General features: G+C 42.6%; 1 protein-coding gene across 1 annotated transcript; it reads left to right on the top strand.

Annotated features, from left to right (window-relative positions):
- Positions 1-4769: 4769 nt before the first annotated feature.
- Positions 4770-24765, top strand: serinc4 (serine incorporator 4). The gene is made up of 11 exons (XM_069663239.1): positions 4770-4889; positions 10231-10398; positions 11826-12004; positions 12948-13027; positions 14504-14597; positions 17890-18101; positions 18473-18568; positions 23670-23796; positions 23888-24000; positions 24248-24401; positions 24558-24765. Exons 1-11 carry the CDS (start codon positions 4770-4772, stop codon positions 24763-24765), a joined length of 1551 nt encoding a protein of 516 aa, XP_069519340.1.
- Positions 24766-27247: the final 2482 nt, after the last annotated feature.

Raw genomic sequence — 27247 nt, 5'->3', positions numbered from 1 at the left:
CAAGTTTGGATTTTAGCCAACTGTTATTGCGCAAGCCCGCTGAAGCCATAGATTGAGCGTTTTCACTCAAGCGGCGATTTGCATCCGCTTATTTGCTTTTGTTTGTCCTCTCTGGCACTTCCTCCTCTCCCACAAGGCAGCAGTAATTATCTGAGAGAGAAAGGGGCCCCCAGGAATGCCCTGCCTGGACCGCTCACAGCAACACGTGTTTATCACTGGGACTTACTGGTTTACACCCGCTCATGCTGGACGGGATAAACAACAGGGAGAATAAAGATGTGATCTGGAACGATGGCTGTTTTAAAGCTTGTGGGGACGATTTTGGTCCTAAAATTTGTCACAAAGTGTAGCTGCAGTACATAGAGTACATGGTTGTTTAACCAAGAGGATGTTTTTATCAAACAAATATTCAAACAAAATTAAGAATACTTAATACTTATTATCTTAACTTATCTTAACTAATCTTAATCTTATTATACTTTAACAATTAAATTATAAACAGCAAAGTTATTTATCCCACACAACTTCTTATTTATGTAAAGTGCTCGTTCATTTTCATGTTGAACATTTTCTAACAGTTCATGCTTCTGATTTTTAGCCGTAGATTCTCTTATTCTCTTAATTGTCAAGACTCAAGAACAAACAGGACTAAAGCCTTGCTAGGGACTCACAACAGTGTTTTGAGATTATGCTAATATCAACATGCTAACATGCCCAAGATGATAATGCAAACATGCTGTTTAAAATTAGCATTCTGTTAAAGTCCAGCTGAAACGGCATTTCGAGAGTATCTAGCTTCCGTATCGTGACGTGTTTCCGAGTGAAACAGGACGTGCAGGCGGGACATATCATCAGAGGGATTTGATTTGATCGTTGAGAAGTGGGCGTAGACAGACGTTCTCCACAGCGCAGTAGCTAGCTAACTGACCGAGCGTTCTTGGTGCTCTGCGGCTAAAAGTTGCAGATTGATTGGTTGAAATTGTTTGGTGCTAACTTACGTAAGCACGCGTGAAAGTTAGTTTTACCGGAAGAAAAAAGGATCGGATTTTGATATAAGAATAAGAAGAAATGGATTTTCTGTATTTTTTTTTGGCCTATATTGTCAAATAGATGCACAATATTACCGGGGATGTGATCTAAAAGGATTAAACTGACATTTTTCATTTCACCTCGACTTTAACATACCAACGGATGATAATGACTGTGCTAGTGGGGTGTTCCTCAAGCTAAAGCTAGCAGGCTAATCGCACAATAATGGCAGAGAAAGGTTGGTGGATACAGTTGGTGATGACATCGTCCTGCAGCATATGTAAGGCAAGTTAATGTGTTTGGATTCAATTTTTCAGGTAAATTATTTCAAAATATATCTTATTCTCGCTGGTCTCTCCAAAGTCATCTACTTCCAGCTCACCAAAGTTCTAACTTTGCAGGGGAGACGAGTGTCTGCACCACATTTTAGGACAAATGGTTGTTCAGACATTTCCCCTAAAAACACAAAACTCAGCCTCATGGTGGTTCTGGATAAAGACTTCATCCCTTTGGGTCCATAACACAGTTTCATGGCAATCCATCCTGTAGTTGTTGAGAGGCTGTGGCTCAGTGGTAGAGTTGGTCGTCTCTCAATTGGAAGGTTGGGCATTCGATCCCTGACTGCTACAGGTCACATGTTGAAATGTCGCACGCGCAAGACCCTGAACTTCAAATTGCTCCTGAAGGCGTAGCCAATGGGTATGAATGTGCATAGACACTGATTGGAGATTGCCATTAGGTCATTGCCATCAGTGTGTACAGTCCATTTAGATATTGGGCCAAAGCGTTGCAACTGACCAGTATTACCGCCCAGAGTCAAGATGCAAGCAGGAATAAAATTCACCTGCTTTAAATGTAGATCTTCCTTTGGTGTAAATTTTGACTTAAATAGGTGAAAGAACTCTTTTGTGTTCTAGCTGGTTAAACGTACACCGATAAGCCATAACATTATGACCACTGACAGGTAAAGTGAATATCGATTATGTCATTACAGTGGCACCTGTCAGTGTGTGGCATATGTTCGGCAACAAGTGAACATTTTGTCCTGGAAGTTGACGTGTTGGAAGCAGGAAAAATGGGCAAGTGTGAGGATGTGAGCGACTTTGACAAGGGCCAAATTGAGACGACTGGGTCAGAGCATCTCCAAACCTGCAGCTCTTGTGGGGTGTTCCCGGTCTGCAGGGGTCAGTACCGACCAAAAGTGGTCCAAGGAAGGAAAACCAGTGAACTGTTGACAGGGTCATGGGTGGCCAACGCTCATATATGCACATGGTGAGCGACGCCTGGCCGTGTTTGTTGCGAATGGGGCTGCTTAGCTGCAGACCAGTCAGGGCTGTTTTAGTGGCAAAAGGGGAGCCCACCCAATATTAGGTATAATATTATTGTCATAATACTATGGCTGATCGGTGTATATAAGATAACATGACATTGTGTTTGTAGCTGTTGTTAGACAGGTGCCTTGTAGCTCCTCCTCACTGCTCCTTTGCCTCCATCAGCTCCTCACACTTATAATCCTACAACCATTGCTTTGCTCCGCGGTTCAAAGTCTTCATTCACTGTTTTTGTAAGTCCAAGCCTCTTAGCTGAGAGTTAACTGGCTGACATTTCCACTTGTGTGACCTGGTGTTTGTTACTCAGTTCCTTGAAAGTGAACCTGGCCAGCCTGGGGTTTGTTTTGGTTGTTGTTTTTTCTACATGTCTGTAAATACAGTCTCTAAGAATAACTCGTTCTGCTAATCGCTAACACTGTAGGGGAAAGTGGCTGCAGTTATTTGTGGGAAAGCGTCATTCCACTGCGCTGTGCAGCTGTTGGCCTAGTTTTTAAACAATCAACATCAGAACAAAAAAAGCAAAACAGCAAACGTTTTTTGGTTTTTAGTGCCAGAACGGCCTGTCCCAGTGAGGACGTCTCAGTGAGGATGGTTTCTGTCCCAGTGAGGACAGTCTGTCTCAGTGACGATGGTTTCTGTCCCAGTGATGATGGTTTCTGTCCCAGTGAGGACGTCTCAGTGATGATGGTCTATCTCAGTGAGGACAGTCTGTCTCAGTGAAGATGGTCTCTGTCTCAGTGAGGACAGTCTGTGCCTCAGCAAGGGTGGTCTGTCCCAGTGAGGAGGGTCTGTCTCAGTGAAGACAGTCTCAGTCACGGTTAGGACTGTCTGTCTCAGTGAGGATGGTCTGTCTCAGTGAGGACAGTCTCTGGTTTCTGTCCCAGTGAGGAGGGTCTGTCTCAGGGAGGACGGTCTGTGTCTCAGTGAAGACAGTCTCAGTCTCAGTTAGGACTGTCTGTCTCAGTAAGGATGGTCTGTAGTGACCCAGAGAGAGTAAGAGGGCGCAGCTAATGTCCCGTCTGGGTTGATGAAGGTCATCCTGCCTGAGAGGACGGCTGAACAACGACAGGATTATCCGGCGCTCCGCCCTGCACACTAACCCAAATCTGCTCCGACTCTCTCCTCTGCACTCAGGCTTATAACAGCGACTGCACATAACATTTCATCTCCCTGCTGCTGGGAGAATATAAACTGTAGCTTTCCAGCTACAAACTGTTTTTATATCAGTTCATTTTCTCCGGATAAAAAAAAGAGAACAATTCAATGTTTTAACAAGCAAATAAAGGCTTTTGAGTGGTGATCCCTCTGTCAGATCGAAGAATAAAAATGATTAATAGCAATAGAAAACACTCAGACAGACCTGAACACACAGGAGGCCGTGGGAACGTAGAGAACATTCGATTTGCAGACATTCCAGAGCAGCAGGAGAGCTTGGATGCTAAATTTGATTATGACTCTCAAAGTAAAAGTGGTCCTCTTAATATCATTAGCTGACCTTGTATGATAATAGTGGATTAAAAGTGTAATTTGAAGCTCAAATATGAGTTTCTAGATCTCTGTGTTCTTCCATTAAAGCACCAAATAAACCCACTGGCCTGTTTATTGTTAATCTGTGAGCACATCTCGTAATGCAGCCCCACAGACAGCCCGGTCCGTCCCGGGTTTCTGGGTCGTAATGCGGCCGTGATAACTTGTCGGGATTATGGACGTGGCCTCTTTCTGTGACTGACACACACTCTCAGACTTGGAAGGGGTCTTGAGGGGGGAGAGGGGAGGTCTGTAGGTGGGAGGCAGAGAGATGTGAGGCATCGAGAGATCACAGGACGTAATTGTTTAATTTTGTAAATCTGGATTAAACTCCAGTATTGCCCAATCCCATTCAACTGTTGCGTTTGTGTGGCACTGGCTGGGGGGAAGGGACGGGAGGGACAGATGGGACTGACACATGGTCCCTGTCATCCTCCTCCTCCTCCTCCTCACCCCCTCCTCCTCTGTCAGACTCTCTGCCTAATCTGACCGGGTAGGACGAGGGGGGAGACTGTGGGGGAGAGCACCGGGCATTCGCCACCACCTCTCCCTCTTTTCTGGCACTACCCAACTCAGCGACAGAGCCAAAGCACGCAGGATGTGTGCAGAAAAACAGCTTCTTTCCCTGTGAGGCTGGACGGGAGCAGCTGACGCGGCGCTCATGCTGAGGCTGTCGGCTGCAGTGGGGATCCCAGCAGGACTAGATTTACTGCTAATCCAGCAGAAGGAGCGTGCAGGGACAAGCTGCTGGACTCTGGGGATTTACTTTTTGTTTTCATTTTCTACCAGAACTGTGAAGAAGTTTGTGTTCCGGCCTCTCTGAGGATGTGAGGATGCCATCTTTAAAAGCACACTGACAGAAGCCCTTAGAGCTAGAAGTTCATGGCCAAATGTAGAGTGAGGGCGGCCGAGGAAAAGCAGTGTAACGGCACGATGTCGGCCACTCAGGGGATGAACCGCAGCGGCGTCTACAACTACTTCCTCAACATGGTGGCCTATCAGGTGAGAGCTGAGGAGCAGCAGGAGGCACACACTGCAGCTGGAGTTTGTTGGGCTGTTTGGTGTCAGTTTGGTGCTGATTCTGTTTGTTCTCCTGTTTAGTTATTATTTCATGAACTAAAGAAAGAATTTTCTTAATAATATTATTATTTAAAATGCTGCTGAAGTATTTTGATTTATTGAGATACTGAATGTTGGAATAAATATTCAGATCTTTAATTAAATAGAAAGTAATAATTCAAGAACCCTAAATAGCTCCATTACAAGCACGTGTCATGCTTTCAAAATAATGACTTTTTAAAATTATTTTCTACTAAAAGAATTTGGATTTTATAAAGTAAGGTCATGTTTTCTGTAGAGATGTGATTATCAGCGGTCTCCTGTCTGTCCTGTCTTTAGTGTTGCATCATATTTATATTTGTTTTTGACTGATGGATGCTCAGTCCACGACTGCACAGTCCTTGAGTTTGTTTAATCACAGCTGTGTGTACAGTTCTTGGAAAAGCCTGTCGGAAGTGTTTAAGTAACATCATTAAATGATGATGGAGACAGTGAGTGGGATGGTGAAACAAACACACCAACACGTGCTACTTAAGCTCCCAGTCCTTTCCAACTTTTCCAAACCCAGAGCAGAAAGCAAACTGGTTCCTACTGGAGAAATCAAAGTTCAAAGAAAGGTTACACGTGTCAAGACTAATTCAGAGAACAGCTCGTACCTGCAGTTTGCAGAAAATGTTACTCAACAGGAGGAAGTTGTGTATTTGTTGGGGACTATTTTCAGCAGTGGATTAATCCACATTTGTAGCTTGTGAGTATTTTGGGCAGCAAGACGGTGAGCGAAAATAAACTGTAGTGAAAGTGTTGAAGAGGAGTGAGTAACATGTCTCACTGACGGGCTTTGTTCATAGTTTTCAGAACAACAAACTCTGCATCATGCTTTGGACTTGTTAGCATGCGATGTGGCTGTATGTAAATTAATCCTGACAGAAAGGTGAATTGTAATAGGCCAGGTGATCAGCATTATTTCATTTAGCTCCATCTTCAGTCAAAATTTTAGATTAATCCAATAAGTTGGTTTATGAACAAAAAACCTGCATAATTGATAAATCCCACATTGTGTTAAGTGTGAAATTGGAAATGTTAGCATGGCAACATGCTAAGCTAAGATTGTGACCATGGTAACATTAAACCTGCTACACATGAACTTGTCAACATTGTCATTGTTAACTTGTTAGCATGGTGATTTTAGCATTAAGCTCAAGCACTGCTGTGTCTATGTGTAGTTCACAGGCTGCAGACTCTAACGACAGAATCAATCAATTCTTGTTTTCACAGGACTTACTCCAACAAACATGGTCTGCACTTTTCTAGTCTACAGACCACTCAAAGCGCTTTTACACTACACGTCACATTCACCCTTTCACGCTCACATTCACACACTGCGGCCTAAAGTGCCAATCTCATGGAGCAATTAGGGGTTCAGTGTCTTGCCCAAGAACAATGCAACCGCCAACCTTCCAACTGAGAGACGACCGACTCTACCACTGAGCCACATGCACAATGTTGACAGCCTAATCTTTTATCCATAAACTTTGTTTGAACATTTAAAAAATCCAGGATCAAACTCTCAATGGTTTTATCACAAAGGCATGAAGTAAACAAGCACACCTCTCTGGGAAATGTATTGTTTCCTGCTTGTGGCCCCGTTTGTCCACAGAACATCTGGTAAACTAATAATGATTGGTGCATTCCAGTGTCCATACTTCCACACATTAAGGTGTGCTAGAAAGAGGTTCTAACCCACAATCCTTTGCACATATACATCAACTGATGCACCTAAGACTGCACCACAGACTGCAAAGGGTGTATGGATAGTATATCAAAGTTTAAGGCCCAGTTAGTGCAAGTACAACCTCCAGAAATCCACATTAAAAATATTTCAATTTGCAAAAAGAAGGTATCATTTCAATAACTTCCATCATCAACACCTGCGTGTGCATGTAATCAGTTTGTCCCATCATTTATAACTTACACTTAAATTCCTTTTTTCACCCAAATCAATGCACTGACTCTTGAAATCAACAAGTGGAACACTGTAGATTGTACGTCAACACTTCTTATAGGCACAGACTTTCTCCTGTATATGCTGAAGTGTATGTTTGGATCGCTGGTGCATTCAGTTTGTCATTCAGCCAGGATTAGCTCTCAGATTAGCTTGTTGTATACTTGGAAAGATGCAGGAGATCCTTTAATCGTCCACAAACAAACAACTGGACAGGAGCGAGTCCTGCTCTGTGTTTCTGGAAAATATGCTTTATATAGCTGAACAAATCCTGATCGAAAGAGACGGCGTGTTGTTTTACAAACGCACAGTGTTTGAATTTAAACCTTCATGAACCAGGAGCTAAAAAAGATGAAGGATGCTCTCCTTATTGATCAACATGTAGTCTCCATATCAGACCTAACACACTGCTGTTTGGCCTTTATGTACTATTTGACCTGGTGTATTACGTTTGAGCCCTATCACTATGTATTATAAAGTAGGCCAGAGCACAGACATGTGCAGCAGTGAGGACGCTCGCAGGCTGTCTGCACAGTGATGTGGCTCAAAAACATTTTTAGAACAGAAGATATTTAATTCAACAAAGAGCCTGCTTTATTGAGGCTGCTGAAACAAAACGGAAAATCCTATTATTTGGTATATTATTTAGGGCATCTTGAGCAACAGGGTTTATAAATTTGATTCAGAACATCCTGATTACAAATAGAATCTTGTTAGTAACAGGACGAATAATCGGCGATTTGTTTTATGTTACAAACATAAAAAATAGCAACTATTAGGTTGTGCGTCCAACAAAATGTCATGTGTTTAATCTTTGTAAGTCCTGTGCGCTGCGTGTGATGGCGGCGGCCTTTAAATTCAGAAAGTAGGTTATTTTCTGATACTGTGGCTGTGAATGTGATGATCTCCAGGCAAAAAAAAACACTTTTCAAATAACTTCTCTCAGATAATATAAAGTAAAATTAGGTTTATAGAGAGTTTTATATTAAAAAAAACACTGAAAACTTAAAAAACAAGGAGCCAAAAGTTACAAATAGAAAGAAAAGAAAAATAAAGTCAGAAGAAACAGATTTAATGTGTAAATTTATAGCTATAAAAAAAGAAAATGTCACCAAACAGACACTGTGTTTTCTTTGGTTATTGAGACAGAAGGGACAGAAACTGTTCTCATAACAATGACCTGAATAGACCTGACACAGGGTCCAATCATGTTTGAGCTCTACTGTACATGATTGCATCTCTCTTTCCATTCAGTCTTCCATTCAATGAGAAAATGTTGGATTATCCCCTCAGCCTTATCCATCAGATTATACATGCACATGATGATTATTAATATCTGGATTCCCTGAAAGAGCATTCATAAATACTATGCAGTATGGAGAGCTCTCAGGCTGCATTTATTTCACCTTACGTGATGTCCCTCACATTTCAACAGCATAAGCCATGTCTCCTCCTCGTGTGGCCCTGATCTTGCAGACAGACCTCCAGACTATAATCTGCAGAGTTCGCAGACAGATGTGCGTGCAGGTTTTTGCCTCCTAAGATTTAGTTCAGGATCAGCGGTGATGGGCTTACATGCAGTCATCCGCAGCCCCGTTTTATCAGAATCAGAACCGGCCAGATGCTGAAGGACTCATTAGATTAATCTGTGGCCAACCCTCGCTCTGCCAAACCCTCAGTCTGTGTCGAGTTGTCTGATGCTCTGACCTCCAAACGTCTTCAGACAGTTTGAGTTTGAGGTCCTGGGCACACATACTGCATCACAAAGAAGACATAGGCTATTTGTTTAGTTTGTGATATTTAAAACCTAAAACATGATTTAGTCTCTCTTAAAACTGGAGAGCAAGTCTGGTCTTTTAAATTATTAGTTAATCATTTTCGCCTTTAATTTACAGTCAACACTGCGAGAGAGACAGCATTGATAATGAACACTCACTTTTAAACATGAAGCCTTTAAAGAGGGGATGACAAACTAAAGAACAGACTGTGTACACTAACGTCCTTCTTTATGCTGGCAGCGCCCACGAGCTGGCACCGGCGCTTTCTGTTGCTAGGTTACGAAAGTTGTCTGGCGGTACTTCCGCTTCCCTCGGTAGTAACCGTTAAGTCTGTTTTAAATTGCTCTGTATGCTGAATATTTGCGGCAATTTTACAACGAAAACATGAAAACAGTGGAAAGGAATCGTGTCCTGACATTAGCTGCAGCTGTACACCGGGAAATTGTACCCTCGAAAAAACGAAAGGAGTAGGGTTAGCTGACTCTGTGACTAAATCATGGGCCTCAAAAGAGTCATCACCACCTCTGACCCTTCAGGCTCAGAAGGCCCGTCTTCCTTTTGTAGAGAGAATTGGGATGTGGACGGCCTGTTTTAAATGGGGCTCAATGAAAAGCACTAACATGTATTACAACAACGGCTAAAGTAAGGTAGGTAACGTCATTTGTGAATAGAAATACGAACTTGATAAAAAGACACTCACCTGACAACCTGACTGACGATGCAACATCTCTGAACGTTTTAGCCTTTTAATCATGGTAGCCCTTCAAGGAGAGGTCAAAAATCACTGGGTTGTCAGTGACCGCCAGGATGAGTTTTCCTTCCGCCATTGTTGTTGACAAATTTGATATCGGAATACCCGCCCCTTCTATATTTGAACGGCTGAAGCTGAGCATTAGAAACGCTGAACTGCATTGCTTTTGTATAGAAAATACGCGTTGCCAGCAAAAGAAACGCCGGACACAGGCCCTAAGTGTCTGAAACATCTGAACACTAAATGACTGAGGAAGTTTTGTAGGTTCATGGTTGAGCAGCAACTTACTTTACATTTTAAGTAGCTTTTTACCTCAATTTTCCACCATTTAGAACCAACATGCTACATTAATTCGCATCTCTTATAACTCCTCATAAAACTTACTTTTGTAGGAGAGCATTTGTGAATATTTAACATGTTGCTGGGATTTATTGATCCGCTCCAATTTATCATTTTCTTACTTGATGTTATTCCCAGTTTTATTATGATTCCTGTGCTGTTTTGATTTCTTTTTGTTTTAAGGGGCACATGGGATAAAAATAAATTCCTTTTTAAACATGCAAGATATTTTAAGCAGACACATTAAGCAGCTATGAGGAAAGTGAAGTAAATCAGTGCACTTTTATCTTGTTGGTCTTATGTATGTATATTATTAACACGTGTTCCTCCCCTCTTCCTGCCGAGATGTTTCCTGTTTCTTTTTTAAACATGTGTGTTGGGTTTGATGCTGATCCGCCTTCCTCTCCTCCTCAGATCTGCTGTTGCTGTGGACCGGCCCCTTGCTCGCTCTGCTGTGCCTTCTGTCCGCCGGTGAAATCATCCACCAGCACGCGGGTCATGTACACCCTGTTCCACATCATGAGCTGTGCCGTCTCCTGCCTCATGCTGTCCCAAACCGTCTCTGAGCTTGTCAGGGAAAACGTGAGTGCAAGAGCATCTTATCCTCCATGACATGTTCATAGATTGGTCCAAAACAAAACAGCAAAACAAAGAAATAAGAACAATAACTTGATTGATTTTACAGTACTCTTGTTCTGTTGCCAATGTCCTGAACTCAGCTTCATGTCGACAGACCCAGCAGACAAAAGAAAAGAGAGTACTACAAACATCAGAGATACATTTAGTTGTCAGCTGATGAAATAAAAATGCAGTCAATACATGAAGAAGCCAAAAAAGAAAATACATAACCCTTAGCGAGCGCTGTGGGGCAGAGAGCATGAAAGACAGACAGGTTAACAGCGAAATAAAAGAGTGACATCACGTTAGGACCCGTTCCTGTTGAGCTTCAAGACGTACTGAACGTAAATTAACCTTTTGATGATCTGGAGACAAAAGCTGTTTAAAATATCAGGTTAGCATCAGGGCATCTGGGTGACCTGTGGTTAAGATACAGACAACTGTGTTTATGGTTCAATTCTGACCAAGGACCGGTGGTGGAAGTGACCGAGTACACTTATTGAAGTATCACGCTTGTACTTTCAATTTCAGCATTTACATTTTCTGCTACTTTATGCTTCTGCTCAACTACATTTTATCCGTCAGTTATTTTTTCTCAGATTTAGATTTGTTCATACACAACATATAATGAACAAATGAATTATTATAAACTATTAGAGATTCAGCAGCCCGGCAGTCTGTACAATTGTTTAAATTAGCACAACCTTTGCAGGCTGCAACATTAAAGTGATGTGCACATGTGTATTCTGCACAAATACTTTTATTTCGAAGTATTTAATTTGATTATAAAACTTGTTGTATGTTTGCCTGATGAAGGTCGAGTACCAAAACGTTGCGAGCAAATAAATGTATTTTCTGCAAGTTGGACAGTTGGACAACTTTTCTATGAAACAGAGTTTTTCTCTACTTTGAAAACGTTTGTATTTGAATGCAGGACTGTTTCTCGCAAACACAATATTTCTACACTGTTGTTTTTTACTACTTCCACTAAGGTAGATATTCTGAGTACTTCTTACTGCCGAGGACTTTTAATGCAGAAATGACTGAAAGTGGAGGAAAAGTTGACTTTCAGCAGATGAAATGAAATGTGCTATGAGAAGATATTTCATGATGCAAAAGTATCATCATCAGCGTTAGACTTTTAAAAAGTAGACCCAAATATCAACTAAACCTTCTCATTATTATCTACTGCCTGATTTTATGGGATCAATAATATTTTCATGAAGGCTTTTCTGGTTTCTGATTTAGAAAACTTAGTAGAGTAGACGATCATGTACTCAAGCTATTTTATCATCATCATACCCTCCTGAATCACCTCAGCTTCCTCAGAAACGTTCTTTTTATTACAGTACAAACTACAATGCGTGTGTGTGTGTGTGTGTGTGTTTCAGGTGCCTTTCTTTAATGTGGTATGTGACCAGGCGCACGGCGGGGGCCACTGTGAGATGCTGGTGGGCTACTCAGCCGTCTACCGAGTCTGCTTCGGGACTTCCTGTTTCTACCTGATGATGGCGATCTTCCTCATAGACGTGAAGTCCAGTCAGGACTTCAGAGCGCTCATACACAACGGGTCAGTCCTCCGGGGTTTACCGCGTCAAATATGTTCCTCATTCTGCAAGTTAATTTTGTCCAAACCAAAATGTTCATGAATGCAACACTGTTCAGTTTAGACTCAGAAACGAGGGACGCCTGTATTTGCACAGAATTAAAATATAAAATATAACATCATGATTCATAAATCAAAATAAGAAATCTATTGACATAAAGGGAAACTGAATTGAGTTTGTCATAAAGAGTTTAATGTCTACATTGCAACATTTTAGCTGAAACCTGAAGAAAACGTTTCACACATGAATCCGAACACACATTAACTCCACCTCCTTCTCCTGCAAATCCTAAATGAAGCTCGTGAAGAGAAAAACATGATCAGATTAGAGACATTTTTATAGAACTTCCCTGAATCAGAACCCATCCAGAAAAGTTCCCACACCTCCCTTTAAATACACACCTCTTTAAATACTCTCTCACTGCTCACCCGACCGGGCTTCGTCTCTATTTAAAGCTCTTTGTTGTCGCACTTTCCATTGCAGTCGATTAGAGCTCTGACGTAGCTCAGGATTAGGATTTATAAGACTGGATCGTTGGTCTTCTCTGCTTTAAATCTACTCACAAGTCTTATCGGTGCCTCGGTGAAAGGCGTCAGGGTCTTTGGCAAAGGTGACCGCTCTTACAGCTCTGTCGGGGCAGGGAGTGACCCAGTGCCCCGCTGTAACCCTGCATGTCCTCCTTAAGAGCAGACAGTCACAGTCACATGCAGGGATTTGATTAAAGACTCCATCTGGGATTCTTTGATCGTAGCAAATTGCTCGATTAATGTCTAAATTAAAGATTAATGCCTGTAAAAAAAAAAAGGTGTGTATTTATAACTCAGTTTATACTGATTTAAAGAAAAGCAACAGCATTGAAAAGTTGTCTGTGTTCTGTTTGTCGTCTCTCCTCACGTTGACCTGCAGCTTCTGGTTCCTGAAGTTCATCACCCTGCTGGGGACGTGCACCGCTGCCTTCTTCATCCCCACAGAGTCCTTCCTGCATGGTGAGGAGCTGCTTTCTGTTAGTCTGCAGGGATTCATGATACGGAGGTTCTTTTCAGCCGGTGTGCTGGAAAACAAAAAAAATCACGTAAACTACTTTAGTGAGAAACTTTCTCTGAATTACTTCTCAGCATAACAGTTTTCGACAAGTACCGTAAAACTTAAAATAAACGCTGATCCCAATTGAATCCCTTTTACTCGCACGCCGGTCGTAATCAGAAGCCTGTATATCTTAATTGTGTATCTGGTTTTCTGTGCAGTAAAGCACCGTGTTTTTCCCTTCACTCAAACGCCACATGTCGCCAAGGACCTGAATGTCAGGTGTCACATTTGCAGAACAAAAAGCAGAAGATGCAGCAGTGAGACACTTCTCCGCTGACCCCAAGAGAGTGAGAGAACAAGTGAAACTGAACATATGTCCGAGTAGAAGGTCAAAAGGCCCGTAGCGGCGGGAGGAAGATGGTGAACGATCAGCACTAATATATGCGCGTGGAAGCACAGCATGCGAGCACAGCAGTCTCTGTCAGATTATAGGGATAAAGGATAAAGAAATTTACAACACAGTGAGTGACAGGAGAGTCAGGAAGGACTCTGCTGCTCGTGCTGCTTTATAGCTTTATTTAGGTAGAAAAAAAACAATAACCAAGATGTTTTCTCCGTCTTTTAAGTGACAGTTTTACCGTAACAAACAAAGCATACTGATATGCCTAAGCTTCACAGACCCACGTGTGTGTGTAGCACTCTTAAGTCATTATTTTTGCCTCTCTCCCTCACTCTCTCTCTCACAGTGCAGCAGGTGGGTGTGAAGCGCTGTCACGCAGAGCATGATCACATTAGTGATTTGCAATTAATGTTCGCCTAATTTTGTATAAAGTAAATATTCTCACTGGTTTCGTAGTTTTCCACATCTTTCTGTCCAAGAGTTTTGTACAACAATAATTGAAGGCCCGTCTCGTATAGACGCCCGTCCCTAAAGAAGGCAGTGTGAGTTTCTAGAGTGAAGTAAATGCAAGTCCAGGATATTCATTTAAGTTTTATGCTAGTCATTATTTTGAGAAAGCTTTGAATTATTAATAATTTCTTATAAAGTTTCTTATTAAAATGACTTAAATATTCTCTTTTTATCTCACTGGTGGCGATTGACCTCCATACTGATCTGAGCATAAAAGTGATGGTGGTATTAGTGCACTCCCCTCTGTGTCCTGCCAGAGGGCAGCAGAGAGCTGCTCCTGAACTCCTCCCTCAGGTTGACTCACTGTGAGTTATTGGATCATAAATCTCTGCAGCTTGACTTCACTTTGTTTTGGAACAATAAATCTGATGATGATACGAGCCTGATATCAGAGTGGCTTTATGATTTACTCTCTTTCTCTTTTTTTTTTCTTTCTTTCTCTCTTTCTTTCTCTCTCTCTCTCTCTCTCTTACTTCCCTGAAATAAATCAAACTATGTTTTATCTTCTTACCTCTCTTTCTCTCAGCTTGGCATTATGTTGGAGTGGTGGGAGGATTTGCCTTCATCCTCATCCAACTCATTCTCATCACAGCTTTTGCACACACCTGGAACAAGAACTGGTGAGTCACAGGGTTTTTCACATCAAATATTGTCTCTAGTATGCATCATTGTACATTGTGAGAGTGGGAATGATGTGACCTGAATACATTTGCCCTCTCTTGGTTTGAGGCCTTTTGTCCTGATTTTGATCCAGAGCATTCGATCATTTTAGACTGTGTTTCTCCAGCACCATAAATAAAAGCTTTTCCCAGTTTGTTGGAAAGAACTGGACTGACCTGAACCTGATCCAGCACCTTTGAGATGAACCGGAACACTGACTACGAGCCAGACTTTATCACCCAACACCAGTGTCTGACCTCTCTGACAGTCATGTGTCCGAATGGGATTAAATCTCTGCAGCCAGACGAACATCTGGTAGATAGACTGTGAGCAGAGGAGTGGAGTGTTACAGCACCAGATTAATGCTTTAATATTCAAATGTGAGGTTCATGTGTAGCTGTCCACACGCAAAAATCATGTTAATACAAATTTGCCTTAACGCAGATTCATTTTTAACATTGCTCAGAAGAGTCCAAGGGAAAAAACAGATTTTTTGTGGGGTGTTCTTGGTCTGCAGGGGTCAGTATCTACCAAAAGTGGTCCAAGAAGTTTGTTGCGTGTGGAGCTGCGTAGCCGCAGACCGCACAGGGTGTCCATGCTGACCCCTGTCCACCACTGAAAGTACCTACATTGGGCAGGTAATATCAGAACTGGCCCACGGAGCGATGGAAGAAGGCGACCTGATCTGATGAATCACGTTTTCTTCTACGTCGTGTGGATGACAGGATGCATGTGCGTCACTTACCTGGCGTAGACATGACACCAGGATGCACACCGGTGGAGGCAGTGTGAAGCTTTGGGCGATGTTCTGCCGCGAAACGTTAGGTGCTGCCACTCAGGTGGATGTTACTTTGACACGTCACCTACCTGAACATTGCTGCAGACCAAGTACACCCCTTCAACAGTATTCCTCATGGCAGTGGCCTCTTTCAGTAGGAGAATGCGCCTTGCCACACTGCAAACATGGTTCAGGAATGGTTTGAGGAACAACGAGTTCAAGGTGTTGACTCGGCCTCCAAATTCCCCAGATCTCGATCCAATCGAGCATCTGTGGGATGTTCTGGACAAACAAGTCCGATCCATGGAGGCCCCAACTCGCAACTTACAGGACTTACAGGATCTGCTGCTAACGTCTTGGTGCCAGATACCTCAGCACACCTTCAGCGGTCTAGTGGAGTCCATGCCTCGATGGCTCAGGGCTGTTTTGGGAGCAAACTACACAATATTAGGCAGGTGGTCATTATGTTATGGCTGATTGGTGAATGCAGTGAAGAAGGATACCAAGTGGATGATGCTTTATTTTATGTCAATTAGGTTGGAAATCGCTTACTGTAGGCAAAGAAAATGTGGTGACAGGAGACCAGAAATTGACTGGTTGAACTCGTCATCTAATATTTACCTTATTACATTGTTTCAGATAAAGTGAAAGTACAAATTCCCCTTATGGATTTAAAAAAATGACTCCAATTATTAAAACACATAAACAAGTAGGGCTTTTCTAGTTCTGTTGGTGATGGGTGCCATCCAGGAACAATGCCGGCCTTAGCTGGAGTCCTGCTGTGGACCTTTGCTGCGTGTCAGAACCGACTTCTCTCTCCCCGTGTTTCCTGTCATCTCTTCACCGTCACTGTCAAAATAAAAGCAAATAATAATAACAAAAAATTCCACTAGATTGTAAATCACACAGATTGACTTCCGCAACATCTCCTCCTCTAAACATCTGGAACTCTGATTCTGTGTCATATTTTTCTAGTTTGTGGTTCTAATTTGAATTTGAATGTTTGTGGTTTCTTTCTTTTGTACTCAGTGGTGATTTTTTATTTCAGAAATTCCGTCTTTCATTCTGTTTCCTTAATCATATATTTATAATAGTCACTTGTTCATTCTCTTTAGTGAGAGACGCTTTAAAGAATGAATTGATCTTTAACAGAAAATGTTTTTACAGTTTTGGCTGAAAGTTTTGCCCTTTTAGGGAGCTCTCGACTAACCCCCAACATACATTAATAGTTATAATAATAATTATATTGAATGATCTCGATCAGTCAGTTAATTGTTTTTTCTGTAAAATGTTTGAAAGAAGGGAAAACACCTTTTATAATCTACCACAGCCCACAAGTCCTTAATGTCTTCAAGCCAACAGTCCAAAAGCACAAAACATTTATTTAACCATCAAATGTGAAAAAAGCTTTAAACCCTGTTTTTTTTTAAACTAAACTAAATCAAATATGTCTTATCAGTTTATCCACAAATCATCTTATTGTAAGTCAACTATACCAGAAACTAAGTGATAAGGAGGTTTGCCATGGTTGTGGATGCTATTGCAGTGAACAGCGTTAGCATGAAGGTATCAGCTGAGTTTGAGACGTGACATGTTCAATGCTTTCAGCGCACCTGCAGGGACATGATTGGACGTTCCTATCAGATGGTTTTTGCACAGCTGATGAATGAGACACTGATGGCGAAGCATGAATCACAAAGCTGATGCCGTTAAGCTAATCAGAGCTCTTTCTGAGCTAATGCTACGCTCTGTTTGTTTCTTTGTTTGTTTGATTTTCTGTCCTTCATTACTATTTTACTGCTTTGTTTGTTTGGATGTTTGTTTGTCGTCATGTCGTCCCGTCTGTGTCTCTCGTGTCATGTCCTCATTCGTTCAGCCAGACTCGTCCCAGATGCTACTCTCTGTGTCCAGCTGTTGCCGTTTGTGTGCCGTCAGTCTGAACTCTGCTGTAACAGGGCAGAGTTGTAGCTACAACAGCTTAGAGGATTAATTAATTCAGGACCTCTTCCAAAACAAACGCTCATTCAAAAACTCCTCTTATTCTCCTGACAGTGACAGGCGAGACACAGAGAGGAGGAGAGGAAACGTAACAAACAAACGAACAGCAGCACAGAGAAAAAACCTGATTGTGTCTTGCTCTGGGTTTGAAGGTCAGAAGACACTAAAAGTTGCACATGACCACATGTACGTCATAATCCAGCTGCTCTGTAGCCAAATGTAGCTTCAAAAGTGCATTATTTGTTTAATATCTCCTGTCGCTCTTCAAATTATCTTTATTATTATTACCTTCTCTTCAGCCAATCTATCCTGTGGCGTCCCACAAGGCTCCATCCATGGCCCCATTCTCTTCTCCCATAAGGCAAAAACATCCAATTGCACAACCTCTCCTACCTCTGTTACGCTGACGACTCCACTTTGTCTCCCCCTAAAACCAAACCTGAAACTCTGTCTTCTGTCCTCTCTTTTGCTCTCAGGTTGACCGGAGCTGCAGAGAACAAGCGTTGGTATCTGGCGGTGACGTGTGCCACCCTCTTCTTCTACACGATCGCCACCATGGCCTTCACCTTCATGTACAAATACTACACACACCCCATCGCCTGCCAGTTCAACAAGGCCCTGCTGTGGATCAACCTGGGACTCTGCGGCCTCATGTCCTTCATAGCCGTCACACCGTGCGTGAAGCAGAGTGAGTTGATGAAACACACCCGTACGTCTGTCATCGACTCTCTGCGGTGAAATAACACTTACAGCATCTCTAGTCATGCAAACATCCCCCTGTTGAAACCAGTGCTGCTGCAGATAATAATAATTAGATGTAAGCTAATATTATCTGTTTCCTCGCTGACTGCAGACCTGCTTCACCAGCACATTTTTGGGTTTTATTATTGAACACACAGCTGCTACAGAGATGGAAATAAGTACGTTTATCAAGTGTTTTTAAGTATGGGATAAGGTCGTGTGTTCTGGGTGTATTAGAGTAAACCGTATACTGACCCTGACTCTCTCTCTCTCTCTCTCTCTCTCTCTCTCTCTCTCTCTCTCTCTCTCTCTTTGCAGAGCAGCCTCGGTCCGGACTCCTTCAAGCCTCCATCATCAGCTGTTACGTCATGTATCTCACTTTCTCTGCGCTGTCCAGCCGCCCGCCGGAGAAAGGTACGATAACTAACCAGACACAGAGCAGAACCACAGAAACACATCTGTGCAGCTCCGCTGACATCCTGAGCTCTGTATCTGTCCAGTGTTTGCACTGACACACAAACCCCTGACATGCACAGAGTTTAAGGAGACTTTTCAAGGTTCATTAGTAGATATTGATTAAAAGAAAAACATATGGTACAGGCAGGAGCTCCACCACATGCAACCTTTTTTGATTGCAATTGAAGTGGAGTACTCGTAAAGTGTGTAAAGAGTGTTTTAGCCTCTTTGAGCTCATTGTTTTAATTGTGCAACTTTACTGTTATTTTACCGCTCTTTTCAGTGATGTTTCCAGACTCAGCAGGCAGTGTAAAAGCTCTCTTAAAAGCATTATACGTTGCCTGCTCAGATTAAGTTAGCAACCACCCGCCTACACTGAGAAGTTAGCAGCTAAACAATCAGATATTTTTTCTCCGGACTTGGTTGGGACCTGGGCTGCACAGTCCCAGTTCAAATTAAGAGTGGGGTTTGCATGTTCTCCCAGTGCATGCAGGGGTTACCTGCAGGTACTCCGGCTTCCTCCCACAGTCCAAAGACATGCTCGTTAGCTTTACTGGTGACTCTAAAATTGCTGATAGGTGCGAGAGTGAGCGTGAAAGGTTGTCTGTCTCTGTGAGTCAGCCCTGTGATTGCCACAAAAATGACATGACATGAAATAAATCTCATAGCTGCCAAATTTAACACTGCATACATCGGATGTCGTGTATATACGGGGGCGAAACAGGACATAGACAGCACGTGTGTAGATGTTTCTGGGGATTATTCTTTAAAGGCATTCTTTGTGGACAACTCAGACTGCTGAAGATTCATAAAAGCTTTGGCCAAACAAGCACTGTCTATTTTGACCCTTATCTCTTACTGTTGCTCTTCATAGTCTGGAGATTTTAATAACCGCCGGCCATAAATTTCAATTGTGGCAATCTGAACCTCTCCTTTATTTTCACCACAAGATAAAAGGCTCTTATTGTGAAATGTATCACAATATCTTTGGTTGGTCCTCATCATCCTGTCCTGCTTTGACTTAATACCTAAGAGCCCACACACGCACCAGCAGACACACATCAATATTGTAAAATCCTCCATAATTTGCCTTTAATTTCCTCATAATGACTCACCTGTTGGCTCCAGGTAAGACAAAGAGCCTCCACATGACTGAGACGTTGTCAGAGGCCCCCCGTCTTATCCGGGGTTTACATCTTAATGGCACGCATGCAAACATAGATGCACACACACACACACACACACACACACACACACAGATAATCTGGGATGAGATGTGCTCTGACATGCTGCCTGCTGGGCTGGTGGCCTGTGGTGAGGGCAGACTGAAGGATATTTGTTTCACATTCCTCATGGATCCATTGACAACATAATAACAGAGGAACACAAACCTGGCAGCGTCATTACATATGTTCTCACAGAGGACGGACAGATAACGTGCAATATATCGTTCAGACTGCCAGGAAAGACTCGGTTATTGGTCTGTTTTAATGCAGCCGAGGAAAGGTCGCATTACACGAGAGGTTACAGGACAAACAAACAAAAAATATCCGTTTAAGATCTAAGTGTATTTTCCTGATACTTCGATTGGACGAATGTGGTTTGTGTTGGCATTTGCAGGTATTTTCATTGGCTGTGATGGCAGGAAATGTTCCTGAGATGTAAAATAACAACAGTAATTGATTTGTCAAGTGTTGCTGTCAGACCTTCATGTTTGAAGGGCTTTCAAACAATTGTCAGTTTGCAACTGTTTGCACCAATCATAACGCAGGGAATAGACAGAGAACAAATTAAGATGCATTAAAAAGAAGGAAAGTGTAACACTGTTACACAACAGGTTATATTATGAGTCAGGTGCTTGGCTCAAAAAATAGCTTTCTAATTGGCATGCTTGTATCGGCTAGCGGCTATTTTTCATGTCTTTGTGTCTATTTTAGTTGTTTTTCTTTGTAGTTGTTTGAGTCTCTTTGTGGTAATTTTGCATCTGTATGTAGTTACTTGTAGTATCTTGTAGTCATCGTGTGTCTCTTTGTACTCATGTTTCTGTATGTGGTCATTTTACATCCCTCTGTTCTTGTTTTGTGTCTTGTCTTGTGTTTCTGGTCAATGAGTATTTCTCTGTTGTACTTTTCAATGTCTTTGTTGTCGCTATGTGTCTATTCGTTTTCTGTCTCTCTGAAGTCATGTGTTTCGGTATGTGGTCATTTTGCATCCCTTTTTAATCGCTTTGTAGTTGTTCTGTGTCTCTTTGTTGCCTTTTTTTTTTGTTAGTTTGCATGATTTAAAGGTTCCTTTGTGACTTTGTGTGATCATTTGTGTCTCTTGATGGTGCATTTGTATCTTTGGTGGCTGTTTTATGTTGTTTCATTGACTTTTAATTGAGGCCCCTGGGCCCGTGCTCAGTAGGCCCGTTATGTAATTCATCCATGCACCTTACAAGCCTACAAGTGGGGACAGCTCTGCAGTACACACGCAGGTCTTTGGTGGAGTGTTCCTTTAACGCCCCTCTCTGGCTCTGCTGCTCTGATGTCTTGAGAATTGTTTAAATTTATTAGACTTTGCCTTTTCTTGTTATTGTATGAAACTTTAGAGTCGTCCTGTATGTGTGTGTGTGTGTGTACAGGACGAGAGTGTACAGTAGGTGTGTGTGTCTCTGAGTGTGTGTGTGTGTGAGTCCCGGGGCAGTGCAGGACATTGTAGCAACTTGTTGAGAAAATATGCACTCTGTCTGTTATAAAAACACCTTTTCACTTCAGACTGTGACCACACACACACACACACACAACACACACAAACACACACACACACACACACACACACACACACACACACACACACAACCTGACACACTCTGCTGCTCTGTAATATTTAATTTCTACCTACTGTTGCTGAGTTTCCTTTTTCACATGCTTTAATTCACGGGTGCATCACCTGTCATGGTAACACTGCCAAGGGGGATGTGTGTGTGTGTGTGTGTGTGTGTGTGTGTGTGTGTGTGTCTGCGCGCATGTCTGTGAGTGTGTGTGTGTGTGTGTGTGTGTGTGTGAGAGACCAAGAGATCCATCCTCGTTACTGTCTTCTTAAGTCTTGTTTGCCTAGTCTGTCCCCGGAAGGCTTATTCTGCTCTATGACCTCACCATGACACACACACATACACACTCGCACACACACACACACACAGACACACACACACACACACACACACAGACACACACATTCAGAGTGGTCTTTATGTTTCTCAGAGAAAGAATAAGTCCGGAGTGCAATTGAAAAGGCAACTCAAAGAGCAGGACACGCTCTCTTTCCTTCGGCGACTCTTGACCCGTGTGAGTGTTTGTGTGTGAGAGTGTGTGTGTGTGTGTGTGTGAGAGTGTGTGTGTGAGAGTGTGTGTGTGAGAGTGTGTGTGTGTGTGTGTGTGTGCAAAATATAATCTGAGTCCTGTAATTAGCCAGTGTTTTCACTGAGCTCTGGCTCCTTTTACCCCACAACACACAAACATAAAACGTCTCTCAGGAATCCACAGTCGGCTGAAACGACCCTTTGGACGTTGTGCTGGAGTGTGTGTGCGAGTCTGTGAACATGCATGTGTGAGCATACAGCACATATTTGTCAGAGCACTGTTCGCCTGAGAGGTTGTCCGGAGGGCGAGTCTACAGGGGAGAGTCCCAGCAGCTGAGACCTCCTCTAACAGAAAGGAAAAGAATTTCCCAGGAAATGAAACGAAGGAGAAAGAATGACTCAAACACTTGACCTTCATGTGGCACCTTTTCTCTGTGGGGTCGGCATCTTAACACAAAAGTCATTTTGTGTGCTGAACTGACTCCTGTTCTGGTGTTCATGTCATTTCTTATAACTGCGACGTCCTCGGTTCAAATCCACCAAGTTGCATCTCTCTCTCTTTTACTGTCATGTCTGTACAATTGGGATCTGATAACACAGGCGTTCCATTTTTTTTAACGTATTTTTAACCCAAATTTTTGAATGATTATATTAAAATGTCGTGTAATTGTTACATAATATAATATGTAGTTTAAAGGTCTCACATCGTTCAGGATTTGAAATGATTTCTGAGTTATTAAACTGCTGCATTTGAATGAAATACAATCAGTGTTGGGTAACGTTACTTTTAAAAGTAACTCGTAATGTTACTGTGTTACTGAGAAAAGTAACATGTTACTTTTGCGTTACCAAAAATGTAACCCCTTTTGTGACTTGTTACAGATGTGAGTTATATTGTGAGGACGGCGTGTAGCCTGCTGTACGTCTACCTTTGAATGCATCAACTCTACCGTCATTGCAGAGCCTCGTTTACAGCCCATAATCTGTAACTCTGCAGCCTGATAACATGAATGACAGACGCAGTATAACCTTTACAGCTCTTTATTATGCTAATAATCTGACAGAGAACTGGGCAGAGGCATACAGTGTTAGGCACAGCTGTTTCCATGACAACAATACAACACAGGCTCTTAGTCCCACCAGTGTTGTGGAGCTGTGTTTAGCTGCAGATGCTTCTTCACGTTTGAAGTCGAGCTCTTCACAGCTGACGAGCATTTATCCTCCAGACACAGCTTACATTTCACCGTCATGTTGTTCTCGTCCCTTTCACCCAAACATTCAACATGTGAAGTAAACGCTGTCCTCTCTGACATCTCGCTAGCTTAATAAGCTAGCTGACACAACTGTGTTTACCTTCTGCTGGTACGCAGCTACCTGCCAAGAAGTAAGAGAGAAACCGAAACAGAGCTTCAGGGAGTTTCTGTTTTTGTGGCGATAAAAGGAAAAGAGAAATACAGCGATTTATTTCCATAAACAGAAAGTAACTTAATAATGGATTACGTGAATTGCAGAACCAACACTGAATTTAACATCATGTACGTTTTTCAGATCAAAGATCATCTATTCATCTATTTTGCAGCATGCAACACTAACTGTCTTTCACAGAAACAGACTTATATATATATATATAAATGAGCATCATACTAAGACATAAACCAGGACATTTTACCCAGGATGATACGGTGATGAAATGTAACATGCTGTGTTCCTCTCTGTCAGTTGTGTATCAGGGCATGAACATGACCGTCTGTTACCCCAGTGTGGGGCAAAATGGCATCCAGAACGAAGGCAACGCTGTGGCCATAATCGGAGCAGCCATCATGTACTGCTGCGTCCTCTTTGCATGGTGAGGACACTGCTCAAATATTCACAACCAAACAACAATGTTTTTACTGTTACATCTCTGAGTGTGAGTTTATATCTAATTCCCTCCTCAGTAATGAAGCCTCGTACCTGGCGGAGGTGTTCGGTCCGTTCTGGATGATCAAAGTTTACCGCTACGAGTTCCAGAAAGCCACCTGCTGCTTCTGCTGCCCCGAGGAAGAGGAAGGTGTGTACTGATGCAGTTAACACCACATCACATACTTTATCTACAAACAGAAAATAAGATAGGATCAGCTTTACATCCAAATTCATTTTGCTTTTGTACTCTAAATGGAACTCGTTGTGCATCTACAGATAAAACAGTCAAATCTGGTGTCTTATGTGATCAGCCATATTGGTCGTATTAGTAAAGACTTTGCTGCAGGACGAGCTGTGTTGTGAGACGTCCTGACTTATGAATGTGTCTCTTTCAGCTGAGGAGGAGTTTGTGATGGACGACGAGAACAAAGGATGTCAGAAGGTCATTCACAACGAGACGCAGAGAGTGGCCTACAGCTACTTCTTCTTCCATTTCGTCTTCTTCCTGGCCTCTTTATACGTCATGATGACCCTCACTAACTGGTTCAGGTTAGTTATCAACAGACCTGCTCATTTCATGTGATTTCTACAGGATTGTATAAAAATGATGAGTGGGGAGAGGATCAGAGAGGGAGGAGGGTTTAGTTTATTTCATTTTCTCAGTAAAGCAGAGGGTAAAAAAAGTATCATGTTGTCCTCCTCCAGCTACGAGTCGGCAGTGTTGGAGACGACCTTCACCCACGGCAGCTGGTCTACGTTTTGGGTGAAGATGTCGTCGTGCTGGGCCTGTGTGATCCTCTACCTCTGGCTGCTGCTGGGTCCCCTGTGCAGCTGTCAGTCTGAATCCAGACCTCGACGCTCACGCATCAAACGCCGCACAGCGTCCTCCCGCCACGTCTCCGTCAGCGTCTGACGCTCTCTGCGAGGAGCCGCGCAGCACGGAGGCGGACGGAGGTGGACAGGGCGCAACGTGGACGAGAGGTCGGGTGACTCCGGGCCTCCCCCCCTGCAGGAGGGGGCTTTCAGGAATGGATCTCACAGAGGTCAGGGGTCAAAGACTCACAGAGCTGTGAGAAGGACCAATCAGAGGGCCCAAAGCTCAGTGCCCTGCTGATAAGTGAAGACCTGCATCAAGACTTGATGTCACAGGCCGGACACAATGAAACAGAACCACTGAACAGACTCTGTGTGGTTTAAACACGCTTACAGTATGAATTGCCAAAGGGATCAGAAGGGTGAACTCTCCCTCTGTGTGATGTGGGAATTACAGTAAGTAGGCGTAAATATGGGTACATTTATGAATTTTTACTTTTAATTTTAGTATTATTTTAAATAAATGTTTAGATTTTTATATCATAACAGAGGAGGAATTCTGAATATCTGAGGCACACTCCCAGTTAAGTTTGAATATACGGCGTTCAAAGAGAGTCTGTTCCTCTGATCTGAGAGCAGTCGATGTTTTAACATGAACAAATCTTTCTGAACTGTCGGCTCATTGCATCAACTTTGTGAGTTCAAATGCACCCTCTGATGCCAGTCGAAAAATTGTTCAATATTTTGGGGAACCACAGCTGGAGAGGAATGTTTTCAGAACGTTGCTCAACGTTAAAACACAGCACGGTGATTTTTTATTTTCCTGTTTGTGTTCAGATGAAACAAACGAGTTATAACGAATACATTTGTGAACATTTAGAGATGCAGATAGGCATGTTTTTTTGTGCTTTGGACAAAACCAGGCCAGCTGTATCCTGGGTTTCAGTCATGCTAAGCTAGAGCTAATTGAGTTCCCGCTGTGGCCCCAAAGTTATTGCCTAGAGAGGGGTATTGATCTTCTCATGAATCATCGTAAAGCCTAAAAATGTTGAACTACTTCATGAAAATCTTTTGAGAACATTGCTTCAATTTAATCCAAAACATCTACATGAAATCACCTGCTGGAATTACAATGAATGGAACAGCAACACTGTAGTTTCAGAGTGGAGTGAACTTTATTTTGTTAAGCAGTACATCAACAAACTGCAGACAGAAATAATTATGATAATTTTGTTCTCTGGTTGTCCCTGTCGATGAGGAAGCTTCAGGACCGGTTCTTATGTCGGGTCCAAAGCCAAAGAAAGATTTGTTCATGTCTAAAATATAATCCTAAGTGAAGAGGATCTTGGAAATAACAGATTCTCAGATACTTGCATCTTTTCAAAAGATTGATTATTAAATGCTCAGCGACAGAAGGTCTGACAGAGCGACTGAAAGGCAGCTACACAGAAATGTTTGTGTACCGTGGAACCGTGTAACAGGGTTCTACTCCAGCACAAGACACACACTGCTCTGAATGTTGGGGTTTGGTCTCTTTTTATCACACACAGTTTTTAATAACATAAACACACTGTCTTGAAATAAACTTGCCTGTTGATCCCACATAGCACACAATCTGCGTTTCCCAAATGACCAACACAAAAATGCTTCTTTAGCATGAGCACAGCCTCGCTCCTGCAGCTGTGTGTGTGTGAGTAAGGCCAGGGATATACTTGCTTTTAACTATGTGTTTGCATGCATTTGGAGCGTCGGCTGTGCACGTCCTCAAAACAGAAAGCTACTCGTACGTGAGATGCAGTCTGCACATGAACAGTAGGGGCAGTGTAGAGGCAGAGGGGGTGTGACAGGGTCAACACAGCAGCAGGGACGACAATGGCAGAAAGTTCTGAAGACAAGCTGATAGACCAAGTCCACAATTACCCACATCTGTACGATGTGTTGTTGTCACTGCACAGCAACAAACATGTCTGTCAAACAGCTGCAGACAGATAAGTTCTGTCTTAGAAGTCGACGTGGAAACCTGCAAAACTAAATGGAAACAAGTCCAGGACTGTGACGTCTAACACGGAGGAACATGTTGGAGAGACGGAGCAGGGACGGAGCAGACAGTGTTCTCTCCACCAAACACACAAAAGCTGTTGTGATCTCAGAATTAACATAATATTAACCTCAAGTGGCGCCATGTCTGTTGATAACAGTCGTACATACAGTGATTGCATTCGGCCTGAGCTCTCTGGTGCGCCCTCTGGAGGTATCCTCCAGTAACGTGTAGTGCAGTTGTGTATGCAGACATGGTTAAAAAGCAAGTATATCTCTGGGCTAAGACTTCCCCCGGTCCAGCACACTACTGCATGGGAAAAGGAGCGTAATCAGTCAATAGATAACACCTGTGGCAATTAATTCCACACATCTCACCTCTGCAGATGAGCCCAAACCACACCCCGCTACCACAGTTTGATGTTCTCTAAAGTTGAACACAAGTAATTTTTTGTTAACAAGGGCACAAGTGTCTTGTAATGAGAAACTAGAGCTCGCCTGATATGAGATATTTGAGAGCGATATTGAATTTAAAGGGGAATAAT

This window comes from Semicossyphus pulcher, unplaced genomic scaffold, assembly GCF_022749685.1.
Source record: "Semicossyphus pulcher isolate SPU_LCO1_2020_fin unplaced genomic scaffold, fSemPul1.0.p SCAF_1, whole genome shotgun sequence".
Classification (NCBI taxonomy): domain Eukaryota; kingdom Metazoa; phylum Chordata; class Actinopteri; order Labriformes; family Labridae; genus Semicossyphus; species Semicossyphus pulcher.
The sequence above is the reverse complement of the archived record's forward strand: the minus strand, read 5'-3'. Positions and strand labels throughout refer to the sequence as shown.

What these genes read in the sequence shown, in the direction of transcription:
- serinc4 (XM_069663239.1), top strand. Translation starts at nt 4,770, where the DNA reads ATGGCCAAATGTAGAGTGAGGGCGGCCGAGGAAAAGCAGTGTAACGGC. An exon ending in CACACCTGGAACAAGAACTG is followed by an intron (nt 14,598 to 17,889) that starts GTGAGTCACAGG and finishes TTTTGCTCTCAG; the next exon opens with GTTGACCGGAGCTGCAGAGA. An exon ending in CAGCCGCCCGCCGGAGAAAG is followed by an intron (nt 18,569 to 23,669) that starts GTACGATAACTA and finishes CCTCTCTGTCAG; the next exon opens with TTGTGTATCAGGGCATGAAC.